This window comes from Lissotriton helveticus, chromosome 7 (genome assembly GCF_964261635.1).
Source record: "Lissotriton helveticus chromosome 7, aLisHel1.1, whole genome shotgun sequence".
Classification (NCBI taxonomy): Eukaryota; Metazoa; Chordata; class Amphibia; order Caudata; family Salamandridae; genus Lissotriton; species Lissotriton helveticus.
Genome location: NC_136068.1, coordinates 839,807,541 through 839,823,988, shown reverse-complemented (window position 1 = coordinate 839,823,988; position 16,448 = coordinate 839,807,541). Strand labels below are relative to the sequence as shown.

The window sequence follows — 16,448 nt, the reverse complement described above, 5'->3', positions numbered from 1 at the left end:
TTGCAGATGTGCCCCTCTTTAACACATGCAGCCAATAGGTCACAAGACAGACGGGCACCTTTAGGATCCTATCCAGAGGGGAAAAATGTACATTAACTCAGACAGCTCTGATCTACATCATTTATATCTTGAACTCATACAAATACGCTGTGGTCACAGAGTAAGTGAACTTTACAGTTTGCGGTAGACAGAGTGTGCTATGGAGGTTTTGGGCCAATCAATGACGCTGCATTGCAACACTTATGCTTACACATTACACCTTTCTAAATTACTTTTCTTTTTTCACAGATAGATCAGCATTTGAACTCTGCATATGTCTCACATTACAACATTACCCAAACTAAATGTGCCACAAAATAAATTGTTATATGTGATCTTTTCCTTTACCTATATCTGAAAATCAGAAATATTGTGTAAAATCCCTTTCAGAGGCCCACAGGGCAAGCAGGAGTTACTGGGCCCAACTGTGTCGGCTGAGGCCTGATTTTGCTAAATTATTTACACTATTCCATTATCTCAACTTCAGTAGAAAGGCATAAGGCATAAATGACATAATATTTGGTGCACCCTTGTCAATCAGACACTCTTCTTTACAAATGTATTACAATATCTTCTTACTTACTTTAACTCTGGGAGATTTTTAACACTGGTTGTTAAATCTGATGCTTCGGGGAGCAGTTTTTCCACCAGTTCTAATGGACCAAAGAAAGACTTATTTTGTCCTATGAAACTCTTCTTCACTGTAAAGGGAAACATTTATATTAAGCACAAACATTTGTATTGTATTTTCCACTGTACTATTAGTTCTAGGGTAACACAATCTTAGCCCCCACAACTACGTTTCACGTTTGAAAAATCAAAAGGTTCTGATCACATATTTCTTTAGCAAACTGATAAAGCATAGAAAAACTAGGGAGAGTCAAAACAGTGCCCAACATCATGCATAAGTAATTTATAACATATATTAATCATACACATCGACACAGATTTCTTTATCAATAATTGTCATCCTCTAGAATGTAAGTCTACCACACAAGCAAAGCAGACAGTCTACAAAGTACATCGAATTTAGCAAGTAACTAAAGAGTGCATGACATTGCAATTGCATGTCCAAATTGTATAAAATGCTTTGGGGTCAATATAATTCCTTTCCATTTCAAGTTAATAAAGGTAACTACATTTTCCAAGAAATTGTGTACTGGCTGTGTATTGTTAAAGGAAAACTTTAGGTTAAGTTCTACAATTTTCAGAAAGCCCAACTGTCGTGTAAGTAACACTATGTTAGCTGAACAGACAGGATCGTGAAAGACCTGCAGAGAGGTATGACGTTTAGGATAGGTGCTGCATTATGTAAATTGCGCATTGCACCTAGTTGCAATTCAGTGCACATTTAACTAGGTGTGCAGGTCACAAACAGGGACAGTGCACCCTCTTAGAGATAATGGCCTGTCCCCAAGGCAGCCGCAAAATGGTGCCTGATCTGGGGACAGTGCATTAGTGAAAGGTAGAGCATCTGTTTGATGCACAGTGGAGGTGGCATTTTTATAAATGAGGGGCAGCTATCCCCTTGCACGTGGGTTCAGTGAGTGACTGTCCCTGCCTGCAGGGTATGTCTGGGGGAGTGGGGTCCATTCTATCCCTTTTCCCCCTTTCAGAGTAAGCCTAAACTGTGTGCCTCCTCTTTGAGGAGCAGTCAATGCACCTTCTGACAGCCTCTTTGCCTCTGCAGCTGTGCCGCATTATGGACACGGATGCAAAGGCAAACAGTTTTCCTCATTGGCAGAGGTGCGCCGGCACAATCTTTACTGCAGTAGGGGCTAAGCAAGCATCTGTAGGCCCTTCTGTAATACCAAAAAGTCCAGGGGCGTAAAGGCAGGTGCACACGCCAGTTGCACCTTTGGGGCACTTTCTGTATTATGGATCGACGTACCTAAACAGAGCTTCCTGAAGGAGAAGCTGGAACCTGTTAAAGGCCAGAACTGCCTGGCTGTCTGCACCATACATTAGTAGGAAGGGGAGCCAGACTCTTCCTGTCCTGCTTGCCTCCAAAATCAGATTGAGCGTAGCTACCACATACATTATGAATGCAGATTAAAGCTGTAATGAAATAAATACGGATACAATCATTTATCTTTCAATTTGCAGTAAGGCGTTGTGTAACATTACAGGGACAGTAAGAAGGACTATAAACTTTTTAAATCAGCAGACAGTGTGCCAGTGGTTGCAGGTGGTATGCACCACCGCTCATTCTTGGTGACGAGGGCCAATTTTTCGGCATCGACCTAGAACAAGAGAGAAAGAATGACGCAGAGAAAGATTGGAAAAAAGTGACAATCGTTAAAAGAAGTAATAAAAAATAATCTGCAACTGCAAAAGAGATAAAATGGGCATAGGGAATTACAAAAGAAACACCTTTGTGGTGTGGCACATCCCTAAAGACAGTCACAGTTGCTAAAAGCCTAAAAAAATGGGGCACTATTGGGATCACCAAGTTAGTATGTCGTATGTGGCGGACATTTCTCCAGCACTGCAGATGGAATCTGAAGTAACTGCATCATGCTTCTTTCAGTACTTACAGATGAAAAATACACTACAAGATTAGGGGTTTGACATACATTACCAGATCCCATCCCCCTAGAAGCCAAGATATCAATGACTCTTCTTGGGAAAAGGAGCTATGAACAGTTGCATATATATAGAGCCTTTATTGGTAATTTGCCAGATACACTTTGAGGAGTAAGAGACAGGTGAGCAACTGGTCTGGTACGGTTTGATAATGAAGATGTGGATGAGGCTCTAAAATATCCCTGATCAGTAGCAATCCATTCTCACTTCAGATTAAGAATTTAGGGCCCCATTTAGATCTTGGTGTGACTGGTCCCGGGGTCACTTTTCCAGTGGTCTTTCCGCCTCCAGCCTTGGTTTTTCACCCGGTCGATTTAGATGTTGGGTGGTTACTGGAGGAAGACTGCTGCAGTGCCCCCATTTAGATCTTGGTGTGACTGGTCCCGGGGTCACTTTTCCAGTGGTCTTTCCGCCTCCAGCCTTGGTTTTTCTCCCGCTTGATTTAGATGTTGGAATCTTTCTCCCACTCGGACGGCATCAGAGGCAGAAGCTGCTATCAGAAGGAGTCCTGCCAAGATTCCCGCCATCCAGATTACAATGTGCCTTTCCATTGAGGCAACTGTGGCAGGCAAACTTTCAAGAGCAAGTTGGTGGAAAAAGGTGGAAAAACATTTTTGGGGTGATCCCACCACCGAATCAGTCATTGTCCAGGTTCTTCCTGTGCTACTGCTACTTTACCATGATTCTCAGTTACCCCATTGTCACCAGAATCTAAGGTAGACTTTTGTGGTGGGTGTCCATTCAATAGTATTTGTATGTTTTTGATGTGCACTGCTTTATGTACAAACCAAAAACCGTGAGCAGTACACATTACCTACAAATACAATTTGAAAGATTCACAACACATTGAGATGAAAATAAGTAGTACTTACTTGTCTCCACTCCACACCATGGCCTCACTTCTTCAGGACTCAGCTGACAGGACACCGCTAGCACAATGGGAACATCTAAATCGGCTGTGCGCAATCGTGCCAGCATGACGTCGATGGAGTATTGTTAAACAGCAGAGAAAACCACCGCTGCGGCAGTGTCATGTCTATTGTCGCAACAGTAAATAAAGCAAGAGGACCGCCATCAGCTTGACAGAGTACTTGGGATCACTGCAGCAGTGGGACAGCGGTAGTCCGGTCAAAATCTAAATCAGCCCTTTAGTTAGATCCTATTAGAATAGAAACCTGAAACACCAAACTGGTCTAGTGACAAAACCAACATGACTTAGATGCCACATTCGTTCATTCACTGAAGGAATGTCTGAGAATAAATTAAACTTCATTAAATATAGACACTAAAATAGGAGGGATTGTGGATATCAATTTCACATACGCTAAAGTTTGCCATACATGGAATAAAGTGAGATTTGGGAATTAATAAATACGTCTGCACAATATGATTGATGACTGCCACATAGGGCAAACAGGCACTGTAATTATAACACTATACAGTGAGGAAAATAAATAATGAGATATAGGCAATAAAAAGTCCAAATGATGTTTGTTAAAAGCTTACCACTATTTGAGAACTAGATATAGGGATATTCAGGTTCAGAGCAAAGCTGGTGTGTGTGGTGGTGAACGTCGCAACCAAAACAAAAGTAACTTGAATCTTGCAAGAAGTGGAATGTCAGATACAGCAGCCATCTTGGATTGATATCATATAAAAGCAAAGTTAAGTCAGAGTCCCATCCTTTTCCCAAGCAGTTTGTGTTTGACAGTCATTGAGGACCATCATCGGCCACTACATGTTGCATGCAGCATTGATAACGGCCATACAAAGGCACTGGGGCGCTGGCCTCTCGGAACCGCCTCCGACTGCGGCATGTCAGTACGTTGTGATGGCGGCGGGTACGTATAAGGCTGTTACCTGCCTATACAAACGCATGCTAGGTGAAGATGCTCACCCGTTGCAAAAACTGCGGCGCGCTGGATGGCGGACCTAGGCAAAGATATCCCTGATGCAACCTGGTTACAAATACTCAAGAGAGCATGGAAGGGCACTAGAAATGCTAGATTCCAACTCATCCAATACTTTATATTGCATAGAGCATACCTCACACCAGCTAAAATTAATCAATATTTTCGGGTGGACACAGCACACTGCTCCTGTTGCCGCTTGCAGGGAGCGGATCTATGCCACATGTTGTGGGACTGCCCTCATGTGGGAACGTATTGGGAGGAGGTAATTTCGTCCCTTGGTAGAGTAACTGCGCGGCAGGTGGATATGGATAAGGGACCATGTCTGCTGCACTGGTTCCCGCACACTAGCAAGAATAAAATAACTAACAAATTTATGGACTTGGGCCTCATCCTGGCTAAAAGGGAAATTACATCGCACTGGAAGGCAGCGACAAGCCCTAGTTATCCTAGATGGAAGGCAGCGTTTCTTATATGGGCGGGTAGCGAAAGCTCTGTTTGACTGCAGCAAGCACATAGGACCCATAACGATAGGGCACTGGAGGCGGCGCGGGCGTGGGAGGCACTGGTGTTAGAGCTTAGGTTGCTCGACACAGATATGGAATCGGAATCAGATGTATCAATAGAGGGGGAGCAGATACAGGAGCAGGCATAGGTGGATTCCTATGACTTTAAGGGGCTTAGTGGGAGAATGGATCCTCGACTCCAGGGCACACACAGTGCTTCTTAGTGTGATGGGCGAGAAAACTAGCATGCAGACTATACATCAGAGAAATACATTACTCATACACTTTACCTAGCTCATGGATTTGGCAGCAGGGGTGGGGGGGGTGGGGAGTTTTATGGACACTGGGTGGGGCCATGCATAGAGCACTGCTTCAAGCTTTGGACTAGGGCTTGGGAACTGGAGGGACATTGATTGAGAGTACTGGACATGGTGGGGAAGGATTTGAAACAAGATCCAAGAGTGTTGTTCTATAATACGAATACTGTACTGTTCTCTCTCATGATGCTTTGTCGGACATTGAATGCTTGAGATGGTCCTCCTTAATGCCTTTTTTGTGTGTTGAAACAATAAAAAGATTTTTTTTTTAAATAATAATAATAATTGAGGACCATCATGTAACCAAAGTCTTGAGGTAGAGGCGCCAGATTGGAACCTTGACTTCCTACTTTTGACTACTCTATTTGTTATCACAATCATTACCATTTTCAAGGTATTGTATATTATTATGTACTCTGTGCGTGCACTATTTTCTATCACATGCTTTTGATACACTCTTGTTTTTCACTTTGCTTCTCTCCTGTTTCATCAACATCATAATTTTCTTCCTGCATTTATAAGACATTAACTCATTTTGAACTTATGTGAATGAAACTCTTTGGTAAGTCCATATGAGTCATACACAATGACTGCCCCCCACTCATAAAATACCCATCTGCACTGCGCTACAAAGAATTTTCAAGGGAAACAAAGAACCAATGGTTTCTTATATTCCCAGTGAGAAAACTATATTAAGTGTTTCGGAAGAAATAGCTCAGATAGATGACTTGTTGCTTGAGGTAATTAGGTGAAAGGATGGACTATGATCTGAATGTTAGAAGTTCTTTCCGAATCTGGTATTGATTCATTGCAAACTTCCATAAGCAGAACCCGAATAAAGTGTGACAAGCCTTGCATCAGTGTTTTTGTCTCTCTTCCCATTTACCCTTTTCCCTCCGCATGAGTTGCTGTGATTTCAGTTACAATTAGAGATCATGGTCTCCCTGTGGAGGTGAGTAGGCTTAGCTTCATGGCACTCCTGCACAGCGGTAACGAAAATCCTTCCCCATGACAGGCACTGAGGTAGAGATGCTCATCCTAACACACATACATAGAGAAAGGGGACAGACTGGTGTATTGCAATTGAAAAACAGATATACGCAGGGCTTCCCACAAAAGGAGATAAGATCTGGTATCTTTGGGAGAAAGCTTCAAAAAACAACCAAAGGAGTGTAGTAAGAGTAAGGCGACTTGGAGTCCTGATCACAACAGCAAAATTACATTAAGGGGAACCTATGAAAGTTGATATTAACAAAGCAATACTCTATTTACGATCTTGTGTAGTAAATGTATCATTCCTATTGACATAACTGTACATTGAACATCAAATGACAATGAGATGGTTGTGCAATACTAAATATATGTTTTGTACTTAAAGAACCTACTAGTCTAGTAGATGATAAAGAGACAGGAAGTGTACAGCAGCAGACAAGAAAGTTATGAGGTAGAATCAATGCTAGGCAGCTATAGTATTGAGTAACTTACATACAGCAGCAGGTCGTTAAAGAAAACTTTGGGCCTCTGCACTTACTTATGTTTTGTAAGTAAGCTATATAAAAAATATATCACAGTGCATTAAATACGTTTTTGCTTAAGAATGCAAGTTGAATCAAATAAAATTGCCTTTTTCTCAAAGATTTACTTAGACACTCTGCAGACACAGACTGCCAAACAAACAAGACAAAATCAACAAGAAGTACCCTCAGTCACCTCCCTTGCATCCTGGTAAGATAATTTAACAAGAACCATGCTATTGTTTTAAAGTCAACAGTATTTCTATCAAAAGCATTGTTTAGGGCATGGAATTTTCACAGATAGCTTTGTTAATACATGCATATTTTCATTATATCAGACAGTGCTTTATTCTACCTAAATTCAGAACATTTGCTAACATTTTCCAAGCCAGAACCTTTATAATAAGTCTCATATGTACATACAGACATTAAAACAGATTTGAAGATACAATATCTGGCATTATATGAGAAACTACATGAAACAAACATGAGGAGCCAGACAATCAGTGTATGATGAGCTGCATACGGTGCATTTGATCAGGGGATTACCCCTTACACCAACAGTAATTTTAAAAAACATCTAAATGGGTGAGTTATCTTTTCTTACTTCATCCTCTCTCAGCTTCTATTCTACTTCTGCAATACACTGCTGATATGAATTGTCCGTCTTTCTTGCAGAGTCATCCCCCCACCCCTATCTTGTCAATTTACACCTCAACTCCAAAAGTGTAAAACTGAGGCATGTAGGTAAGGGGGTGGGAGATTAAGCAATTCTTACTATGGTATCTTCCCTGTTTGAGCCTCTTATTTCAAGAAGGGGCCTTTGGCCTTAACCCTGCCTCTTGATGTTCCATTATTCCAAAGTGATCCTTTCCTAAACCCCTTCTGTACTATAACGAATAATCAAATTTTCCAATTTTCTTTCCTTCCATTGCATCATTCTGCTATCAATACTGTTTCCAAGAAATGTCAGACACTTGCCATTTTGATCCCAATGGTCTCTCTCTCGCATGGACTCTATAGTGTAACTACACCAGTGTCAGTATTCATTGCGTGCCAGAGTCTTGCCTATGGCGCTCTTTGGTGTATTCTTCAGATCATTTACCATGGTTGTCTGTATCGAAAATATATGGGAGGTGGCCCTCTTTTATGGCTGAAAAGATGTAACTGATCAAGTGCTGTGGCTGCCTGCATTCACTGTGTCCAGCATACGAAGACTCGTGTGGCCGTTTACAATGGTTACTTTTCTCCTGTGCATGCATGTGGGCTACTCTGCTGTTCTCTTGAGTGGATCCTACAAAGCATCTATCCTAACTGCCTACAACAAGCACATTCTTGTGTATTGCCCCTCTGTTGGTCATGGATGACTTCTACCTTACCAAGCAAATACTGATGGTGGTTTGCCATTAAATGTGACTTGCACGGCATTAGGACTTAACCGCCTTGATTGGTAACATTTGTTTTGGTCCTTCGCAGGTGGTCTAGTTTCATTTGTTTGTAAGCCTGTCTGTATCCAATAAGGCCCGACAACTGCTCCTCTTATTCGGGAATGGAATCTTCAGATCTTTCATCACAACAGCCTGTGTCCAGGGTATGCTTGTGGGTTGTCTAGTCACTTATGACTGTGATCTAAAGAACATTTACCACAGCTACTCTTATCCATTGCATTCTTGTAGGTTGGTCCTCCTTTGCGTAAATTCAACTCAAACCTTGCCTTTTTTATGCAAGTTCACAAGCAGCACTTATTCCCTTTTCCTTATTACAGTCCATGCATCAGCACAGGAATATAATGAGGGCATTCTACTGCTCATCATATATAACACTTCCCACACAGACCATGCTCATAATTCTTACCTTTTCAACCAGACACTACAAAACAGTAATATAAAGTAGATGTGTTCTTTCTCTCACCCTTCTTTTCTCCATTAAACAATCAGGCACAGAAAAAGAAATCAGGATAAGAGCACTGCTCTAGTCATTCATGTACAACACCAAAACTCTTCAAACATAGATCAAACTGCAGTTCAACACTCTTACAACTAAGCATTCCTCCACAATAGAGTGCTAACCATCCACCAATGAGCCTTGGAGGATCATCGAGGAACTGCTTCACTATATATATGCAATTAAAATGCAATATACACTACAAAGATATAGAGATTTTTATTGAGGTTGTAGAATTTAATTTCTGCATGTGACGCTCTACACAATTTTAGATTCGGGATGTTTTCACTGGATGATTGTATTATTTTGGTCTATATGTTGTAATTGTGAAATGTGTTTATATAAGATTTTTTTATTTTGTTATTTTTTATTTTGACAAGCAAGTCCAAGAATGCAGTATTTTTCTTAAAAATACAAAGAGATTAATTTTCATTCATTACAGGGACAGATCAGTGTTCAATAGATGAAAAAGAAAAAGAAAAACAAACCATAAATCACATTTCTTGTCCAAATCGATAATGTCATATAGTGCAAAAAAAAAATCCATTATCCAAATCCTCTATAAATTACAAAAAATTAACCCAAATCTTTTCAAATTTAGCAATAGCTTTTAAGCTTCTACCCTTAACAAGAGCCTTTTCCATAGTATAGATTTCATGTAACAAATTCCACCACTCGATCGTATGAGGAGGGTTCTGCGAAATCCAAGCCCTAGCTACAGCCAGTCTGGCACAGGACAGAGCTATACTTAGCCAACTCCTATTTGTAATGCCCATAGGGTGTAAAGATAGTAATACCAAAGGTGCAGTGATTGAAGTATTAATCAATTGCTTTTGAAATAAGACATTTTCGATTTCTGGCCAGTATTTAGTAAGCAGGGGGCACGAATAGATCATATGTGTGAGGTCTGCTGCCACCAGGTCGCATTTAGGGCATTTTGTACGATCACTACTTAAAATATTTTGTGGCCATTTGGATATTTTTAATGGAGTATGGTATAGTTGACTAACTGTCCTATATAATTGTAATTTCAAGCTAGAAGAATGGACTAGTTTATTAATATTATCAAAAGCAGTTGAGACATTCTGTGAAGTCACTTTGATTCCTAAATCAATGGTCCATTTTCACGCCAATCTAGGGCAGTCATCCGATGTGTTTTGGCTAAGACATTTATAACCCATACTAATTAGAGACTTCTTTTTCGTAGAATATAAACAACTCCAGATGTCGGAGCTATTTATTTTTTTCAGCTTCATTTTACATATCAGATAGTCCTTGATTTGAAGATATTTGTATATCATTACTTCAGGAAGGTTATGCAGAATTTGTAAAGTTGCAAACTGTAAGAAGCCCTCTGAACCATATAGATCTCCTAGCGTCTTAATTCCATAGTTGGCCCAGTCCCTCCCAGTTTTATCACTAAAGATAACAGGAAGCCCTGGGTTGTCCCAGAGTGGTAGCTCAGAATGAAAAAGGAAGTATCACAATAAGTCAAAATCAAGTTCCAAATACGTACTGCATCTCTTGCGGTCTTAAATTTTACGCGCTTAAAATAGTTAGGATCTTGCACTCTTGCCAAGAACTGTTTTGAGTAAGTGCCAAGCATAAACTGATAAAAAAAAATATAATATTGGTTTTTAGCTAACAGACTACGAAGCCGGCCTAAAAAGGATGCAAAGAAATAGACTTTAAAGTCTGGAAAATCCAGACCCCCTCTTTCAAGTGGTAATTTTAGTATGGACATAGATCTTCTGGCCTTTTTATGGCCCCAAATAAAACTGCTAAAAATTCCATCCAATTTTTTAAAGAATAAATTGTTAACCTGCAACGGAATAGAGCGAAAAAAATATAAAAATTTCGGCAAGATGTTCATTTTAATCAGATTAATTCGGCCAAGTAAATTAAGTGGAATTTTGTGCCATTTTTTAAGCAGTGTGGTCACCTCTTTTAGTAAGGGATCATAGTTTAACATATTTATTTCATTGATCTTAGAAGAGATTTTTACCCCCAAGTAAACTGCAGATTTACAAAGTCCTGGAACTACATAGTTAGCTTGGTGATTCATGATAATTTGTGTTTTATTGATGTTTAATTTATAACCTGAGATAGCTCCGAAGTTTTTAGCTTCCTCTGTAATTCCGAGTAGTGCGTCCACCACATTAGTGGTATAAATAGCTAAATCGTCCGCATATGCAGTTATTTTAAGGATTTTATCTTCATGTTGCATCGGTGCGATCTTATTTTGAGTTTGCAGGGCGTTAATAAAAGGCTCCATAGAGAGAGCAAAGAGCAGAGGTGAAAGCGGGCACCCCTGCCGAGTCCCCCTTAAGATTGCAAAAGTGGATGAAAGTGACCCAGCGTAGCTAATTTTAGCATTGGGATCCCTGTTTAGAGCCTGTATGCTTCTGAGAAACTGCTCTTTAATGCCAAACTGCTTCAAGACCCTCCACAAATAATCCCACCTCACTCGGTCAAACGCCTTTTCTGCATCTAGAAGTATCATACCGAGTGGGGTGAGATTAGTTGCTGCCACATCAAATGCAGTAATGGCCATGTTAACATGGGTAGTAGTATCCCTTCCTACTACAAAGCCATGTTGTTGATCATTTACTAAATGTGGCATAAGGGGTGCCAATCGCATTGATAACAGCTTAGAATAGGCCTTGGCGTCGGCATTAATCAAAGAAATAGGTCGGTAAGACCCGCATTCTGTAGGTGGCTTTTTTTTTTTTAAACATAATTTTGTCGTTTTTCCAAGAGTCCGGGGCCTTACCTGTAACACTAATTGAATTAACTACTAAACAAAAAAAATTGTCATCTGCACAAATTTTGTATAGTTCAATTGGAAGTGCATCTTCCCCTTCCGCTTTGTTAGATGGAAGAGAAAACACTGCTAAACGTAATTCTGCTAAAGTATAGTTCTCTTCCAATTTGTCAATGTTTTCCTGATCTAAGTATTGTTTTACTGGTAATTTATCATTTATGTAGGATTGGATCTGATCTTCCGTATTCCTACTCTCAGGAGTGTATACATTTTCATAATAAGAGGCAAATTGTTCCATAATTTGTACAGGCTGTGAGTATAAAATATCATTAGGACCCCTTATAGATTTAATTAAAGTCGTTGCCCGATCGTTGGCAACTTTGTAGGCCAAGAACTTCCCTACTCTATCTCCACATTCATATTGAGAGAGTTTATATTTGAGTATTTTACGACTGTTTTTCCCCTAAGTGAGCTTTTAATAATTGAACGTAAAGTCATACGTTTATTTTCCAATTGAGCAATATCTAATCTACTCAGCACCTCAGCTCTAAGATTGTCAGCTAATTGATTCTCAATCAATAAAATATTTGGGGTCGCTGCCTTAGTTTCTTTCCTTCGTAATGCATTTTGCTTGAATACATATTGTTGTGCGAGCCCCCTAATAGAGGCCTTACAAGCATCCCATACTGATAAAACAGTGGCAGTATTGATATAGTTTACGAAAAATTCCTTTATGTGTTCCTTAAGAGCTGCTACAAAAACTACATCCGTTAATAGATATCTTGGAAACGTAAAGGGGCGTATATCTTTTGACCTTTGGGCTAAACAAAATGTAAAGATGATAGGATTGTGATCAGAAGATATTTTTGGAATAATCTCCATATGTCCTGAGTCTATTAGTGCATCAGAAGCCCATGCCAAGTCTATTCGAGAGCAAAGTTTGTGGGGGGATGAATAATAAGTATACCCTGGTTTACCTGGATAAAGGCTGCGCCATATATCTTTCACATTATGTATCTTTGCTAGTTCCAGGATTGCAGCTCTCGTTTTACGCATGCGTGGAAATATCCCTCTCTTCGTCACATCTTGTTCATAGTTTAATACACAATTAAAGTCCCCCATCAAGATAAGTTCGCCCTCCCAGGATAATAATTCTACATTCAACCAATCAAATATGCGTGGTTCATCTCTATTTGACCCATAAATAGTACAGAAGACGTAATTACAGTTTTCTATCCGCATTTGCACTATTGCCCATCGACCCCCATTATCTGCGGCAGTTTTAATCACTTCTCCCCGCATTTGTCTCTTCTTCAATATTGCCACTCCACGTATTGGAGCGTTTAAAGTAGTACATACTCCCATCTCGTATCCCAGTTGGGCCAGAAGTTTTTTGTCCTTAAAACAAATATGTGTTTCTGTTAGCATAACCAGATGTGCATCATACATTTTCAGTTCCTCATAGACTAGGCTTCTTTTAGTCTTGTTATTCAAGCCTGACACATTCCAAGCTAAGCAACTACAGTACGCCATTTCGGGTGTCATTCAAGTCATAAATCTCTATCCCTATCCTAGCGTTCCTAATATTTTCAAATCTTATAACTGCCAAGTTATTCTCACTTAGACTTGTCATGTCATTTTTTATTTTTTCCCCCTCATACCCCTCTCCCACCCCCTACTCTGTCCTCCCCCCGTACCATAGGGAAAACATCCCCTTACGCACCTGCTGCCGTTGGATGGGCAGCCTCCTGTGGGTGCAGCTATCCGTATAACCCTCACCTTCACCCTTAAGTGTATCAGTCTGGGCGCCCCAAATGCCATATCAATTTGTCATCCCCTTGTCAAACACCATTGTAATTCAGAGAATATCAACATCTTATCCCTTTATGCCTTATGCATTAGTAATTTTTGCTAGAACCATCTCCGCTTCTTTAACCTGGTTTAGGAAATACGTATGACCTGCTTTAATGACTTTTAAGCAGGCCGGTTCCTGAAGAAAGACCTGTGCCCCTGTTGCTTTAAAAGAATCAATTAATTGACGTAGATTCCATCGTCTCTCCATAGTAGTCTTACAGAGATCTGACCTAACAAAAAAGTTACATCTTCTGTGACAATTGGGGAATTAGGTCTTGCTTTCAGGGAGACCGCCTGCCTCAGTAAAAAATTCCCAAAAAAATCAAAAAAGGGCGGGGAAATTTGCTTCCTTTGTTTCTGTTTACTAGCGGCAATCTATGAACTCTCTGTAATTGAGAGTCCCAATCCCAGTCCGCCAGATCCGGGAAAGCACGTTGAAAAAGTTTAACAATGTAGGCACGAGGGTCTGACCCCTCCGACCCTTCTGGAATCCCGAAAAGTCTAAGGTTCTGTCTTCGTTGTCTATTTTTACATGTCCTCAATTTTATATTGTAAAGCACGGATCTCTTCATCATGAAGGGCATTTTTTTGTTCAGCATTTGCTGATTGTTCTTCTACTTGCACCACCCTCTGCTGTAGTTCTTCTACCTCTTGGGTTATACTACTAATTTTACTGTTTACTTCCAGCAGATAGTTTTGCGTCTTAGTGTTGTCTTCTTTCAGTTGTAAGAAGTATTGTTGTGCTTGATGCCGCTGTTCGGTCAATGTATGCAAAATTAAGGCTAGAGAAGGACTCTCCGACAGTAGTGTGTCAGGCATTATATCCGTGCAAGAGACTGTCTCAGGAGATAAATTTGTGGAAGTATGTATGTCCATATCAGAGTGGCAACTCTCCTCAACCGGAACAGCTGTTGTAGGATGGGTAGGGTATGCAATGTGAGTGTGGGTAGGGTATGCAATGTGAGTGAGGGCAATCCCATTTGTCTCTTCTCTACCATCAGTCACTTCCTGCGAGCATCTCCCCCCCAAAGATCTATCCGCGAGCGATTGATTTAAAGATTTAGAGGAGATTGCGTTGTCCCTATCTTCTTGTGGGGGGATAAGCAACCCCGTAGAACTATTTCCTGATAATCATAAGGCCATGATTTTGACCCCCCCTTTGGCCTGAATCCACTTACGCAGTGGGCTCTCGTCTACGATAGGTTTGCCTCTGGTATTTGCATACGATATAGCCGTAGAAAGAGTGGAGGGGTTGGTATTTTTCTTATTCTTTGATTTGTTTTTGGCCTTCCCCCTTCCTTTTTTTCGACCGAGTTGTTTCATAACATCCAGTCCACCCCACCATTTTCTTCCTCATCGATCAGTTCCTCATATTCATCGTTAGACCCATCCACTTTATCGATATTCTCCAAAACAACGTCGCAGGAGGGCCCACTTAATTCGTAACCCTCGAAAACTTTCTGCACCGTTACCACCTGAGTGTTAATGTCAGGTTCCAAAGTTTCACAGTTCGTAACACTTAGTACATTATTCAACTCAGCGCCGCTTATATCTGGCTCTGCGTCCATTACCGCCATTATCTCCAAATCCAGCGCCTGCACCCTATCTTTGTCAGCCTTATCGGCCTCTAAGACCTCTATAGCCACTTCAGAGTTTTTAAAGTTTTCATCACTGACAATGTCCTTTATCTGCTCATTCTCTATTGTATCTTTTGTATCTTCTGCTTCTTTCCTTATTTGATCTATAGTATCCGTTTTATTATTCTTAATGCTATTAGTTGCAGAGGCAGCGGAAGCAGTGGTTACAGTAGCCATTTTCGATTTAGTAGAAGTATTTTTATCTGCCACAGTAAACAAAGGAGGTTGAATAATCTGCTGCTTACCCGATACAAGCGCAGCCTTATCCTGTCTCCCCGTCGTCTGCTGATTTTGCGAGCTCGTTCCTGCTCCGGCTCCTTCTCCCAGTAGCACGTTCCCTAGGATTTTCGCAAGAGTCTTCTGTTTTTCAGCCGTCTTTTGTTTTTCAGCCGTTACATTGCTCGCCGCAGCGGCCGCGACGTTCCCTTGACTGCTGCCCTCCTCCACTGATGCAGCTGGGACACCCTTCACGGTCCGTGTTCCCCGGGGCGGGTTCTTCTGAGCCATTGCATGCGCTGTAGAATTCGGTGCTGGGCAAAATTTTCCTCGTGTGCCCAAGCCAAGGACGCTGGCTATCCTCCAGGCGTAGGGGCGAGAGCCGTGGCCCAGACCCGAGGAGCCGAGCCAAGAGAGCAATGACCAGCGAGCCCAGCGAGCCCAGCCTGCCTCAGGACAGAGGTCCCGGCTGACGTATCCGCCCAACAGCAGAAGCCGCATTCGCCGCTCTCCTGCAAGCAGACACCGGCTTTCCTGAAGGTAGTCACCACCGCTCTGTGGCCGCTCTGTGAATGCACAAGTGGTACGAGAAAGATTTGCGGTCGGCTGTTTCTCAAGTTTTAGAACAGCCTGGCCTCATCAGGGGGGTAAAATCATCAGTTAAACATCGAGGCGAGGGAGCTACGGACTCGAGTTGCACCGGGCGGCGTCTTCAGTCCGCCATCTTTTTTCCCAGTTTATATAAGATTTTTAAGGAGTTGTATTAATCAGAAATAAACTATTTACTTACAAGTTAGACATCAGGTTTTAGTTCAGCGTATGTGACAGCCTTAAGACTCCCAGCGCTTGCAACCCCATTTGTTGGACAGTGTACATTAACTGACTATGCTCACCACAACATGTTACTTTCATAGAACATTATACTCATACATCAGCTCCCACAATTGACCCACAACAAATGGTTAATCAGTTAATGAGTGCACTTTTGTTTACGTTTAATACGGCTAAGTAGTTCTATTTTACCATCTCCAACTTGCTTTTCCTAGTATGTAAACGTAAGTGCATATGATCACCAGCTGTTACAACTGATAAAAATTAAGATCGAATATATATTTAGCGGTCTCAGAAACATACTCTTGAGCAGTTATTGTTATTGTTAAC

The 16,448-nt window shown here is 41.1% G+C and overlaps 1 protein-coding gene across 3 annotated transcripts in view; it reads right to left on the bottom strand.

Annotated features, from left to right (window-relative positions):
* The window catches only part of RUFY1 (RUN and FYVE domain containing 1), a 594,809-nt gene that overhangs the window by 524,698 nt on the left and 53,663 nt on the right, over window positions 1-16,448 (bottom strand). For all 3 annotated transcript variants that reach the window (XM_078653337.1, XM_078653336.1, XM_078653338.1), the window contains exon 3: window positions 623-740. In XM_078653337.1, coding sequence (XP_078509463.1) covers window positions 623-740 — 118 coding nt within the window. The remainder of the gene's footprint in view (window positions 1-622; window positions 741-16,448) is intronic.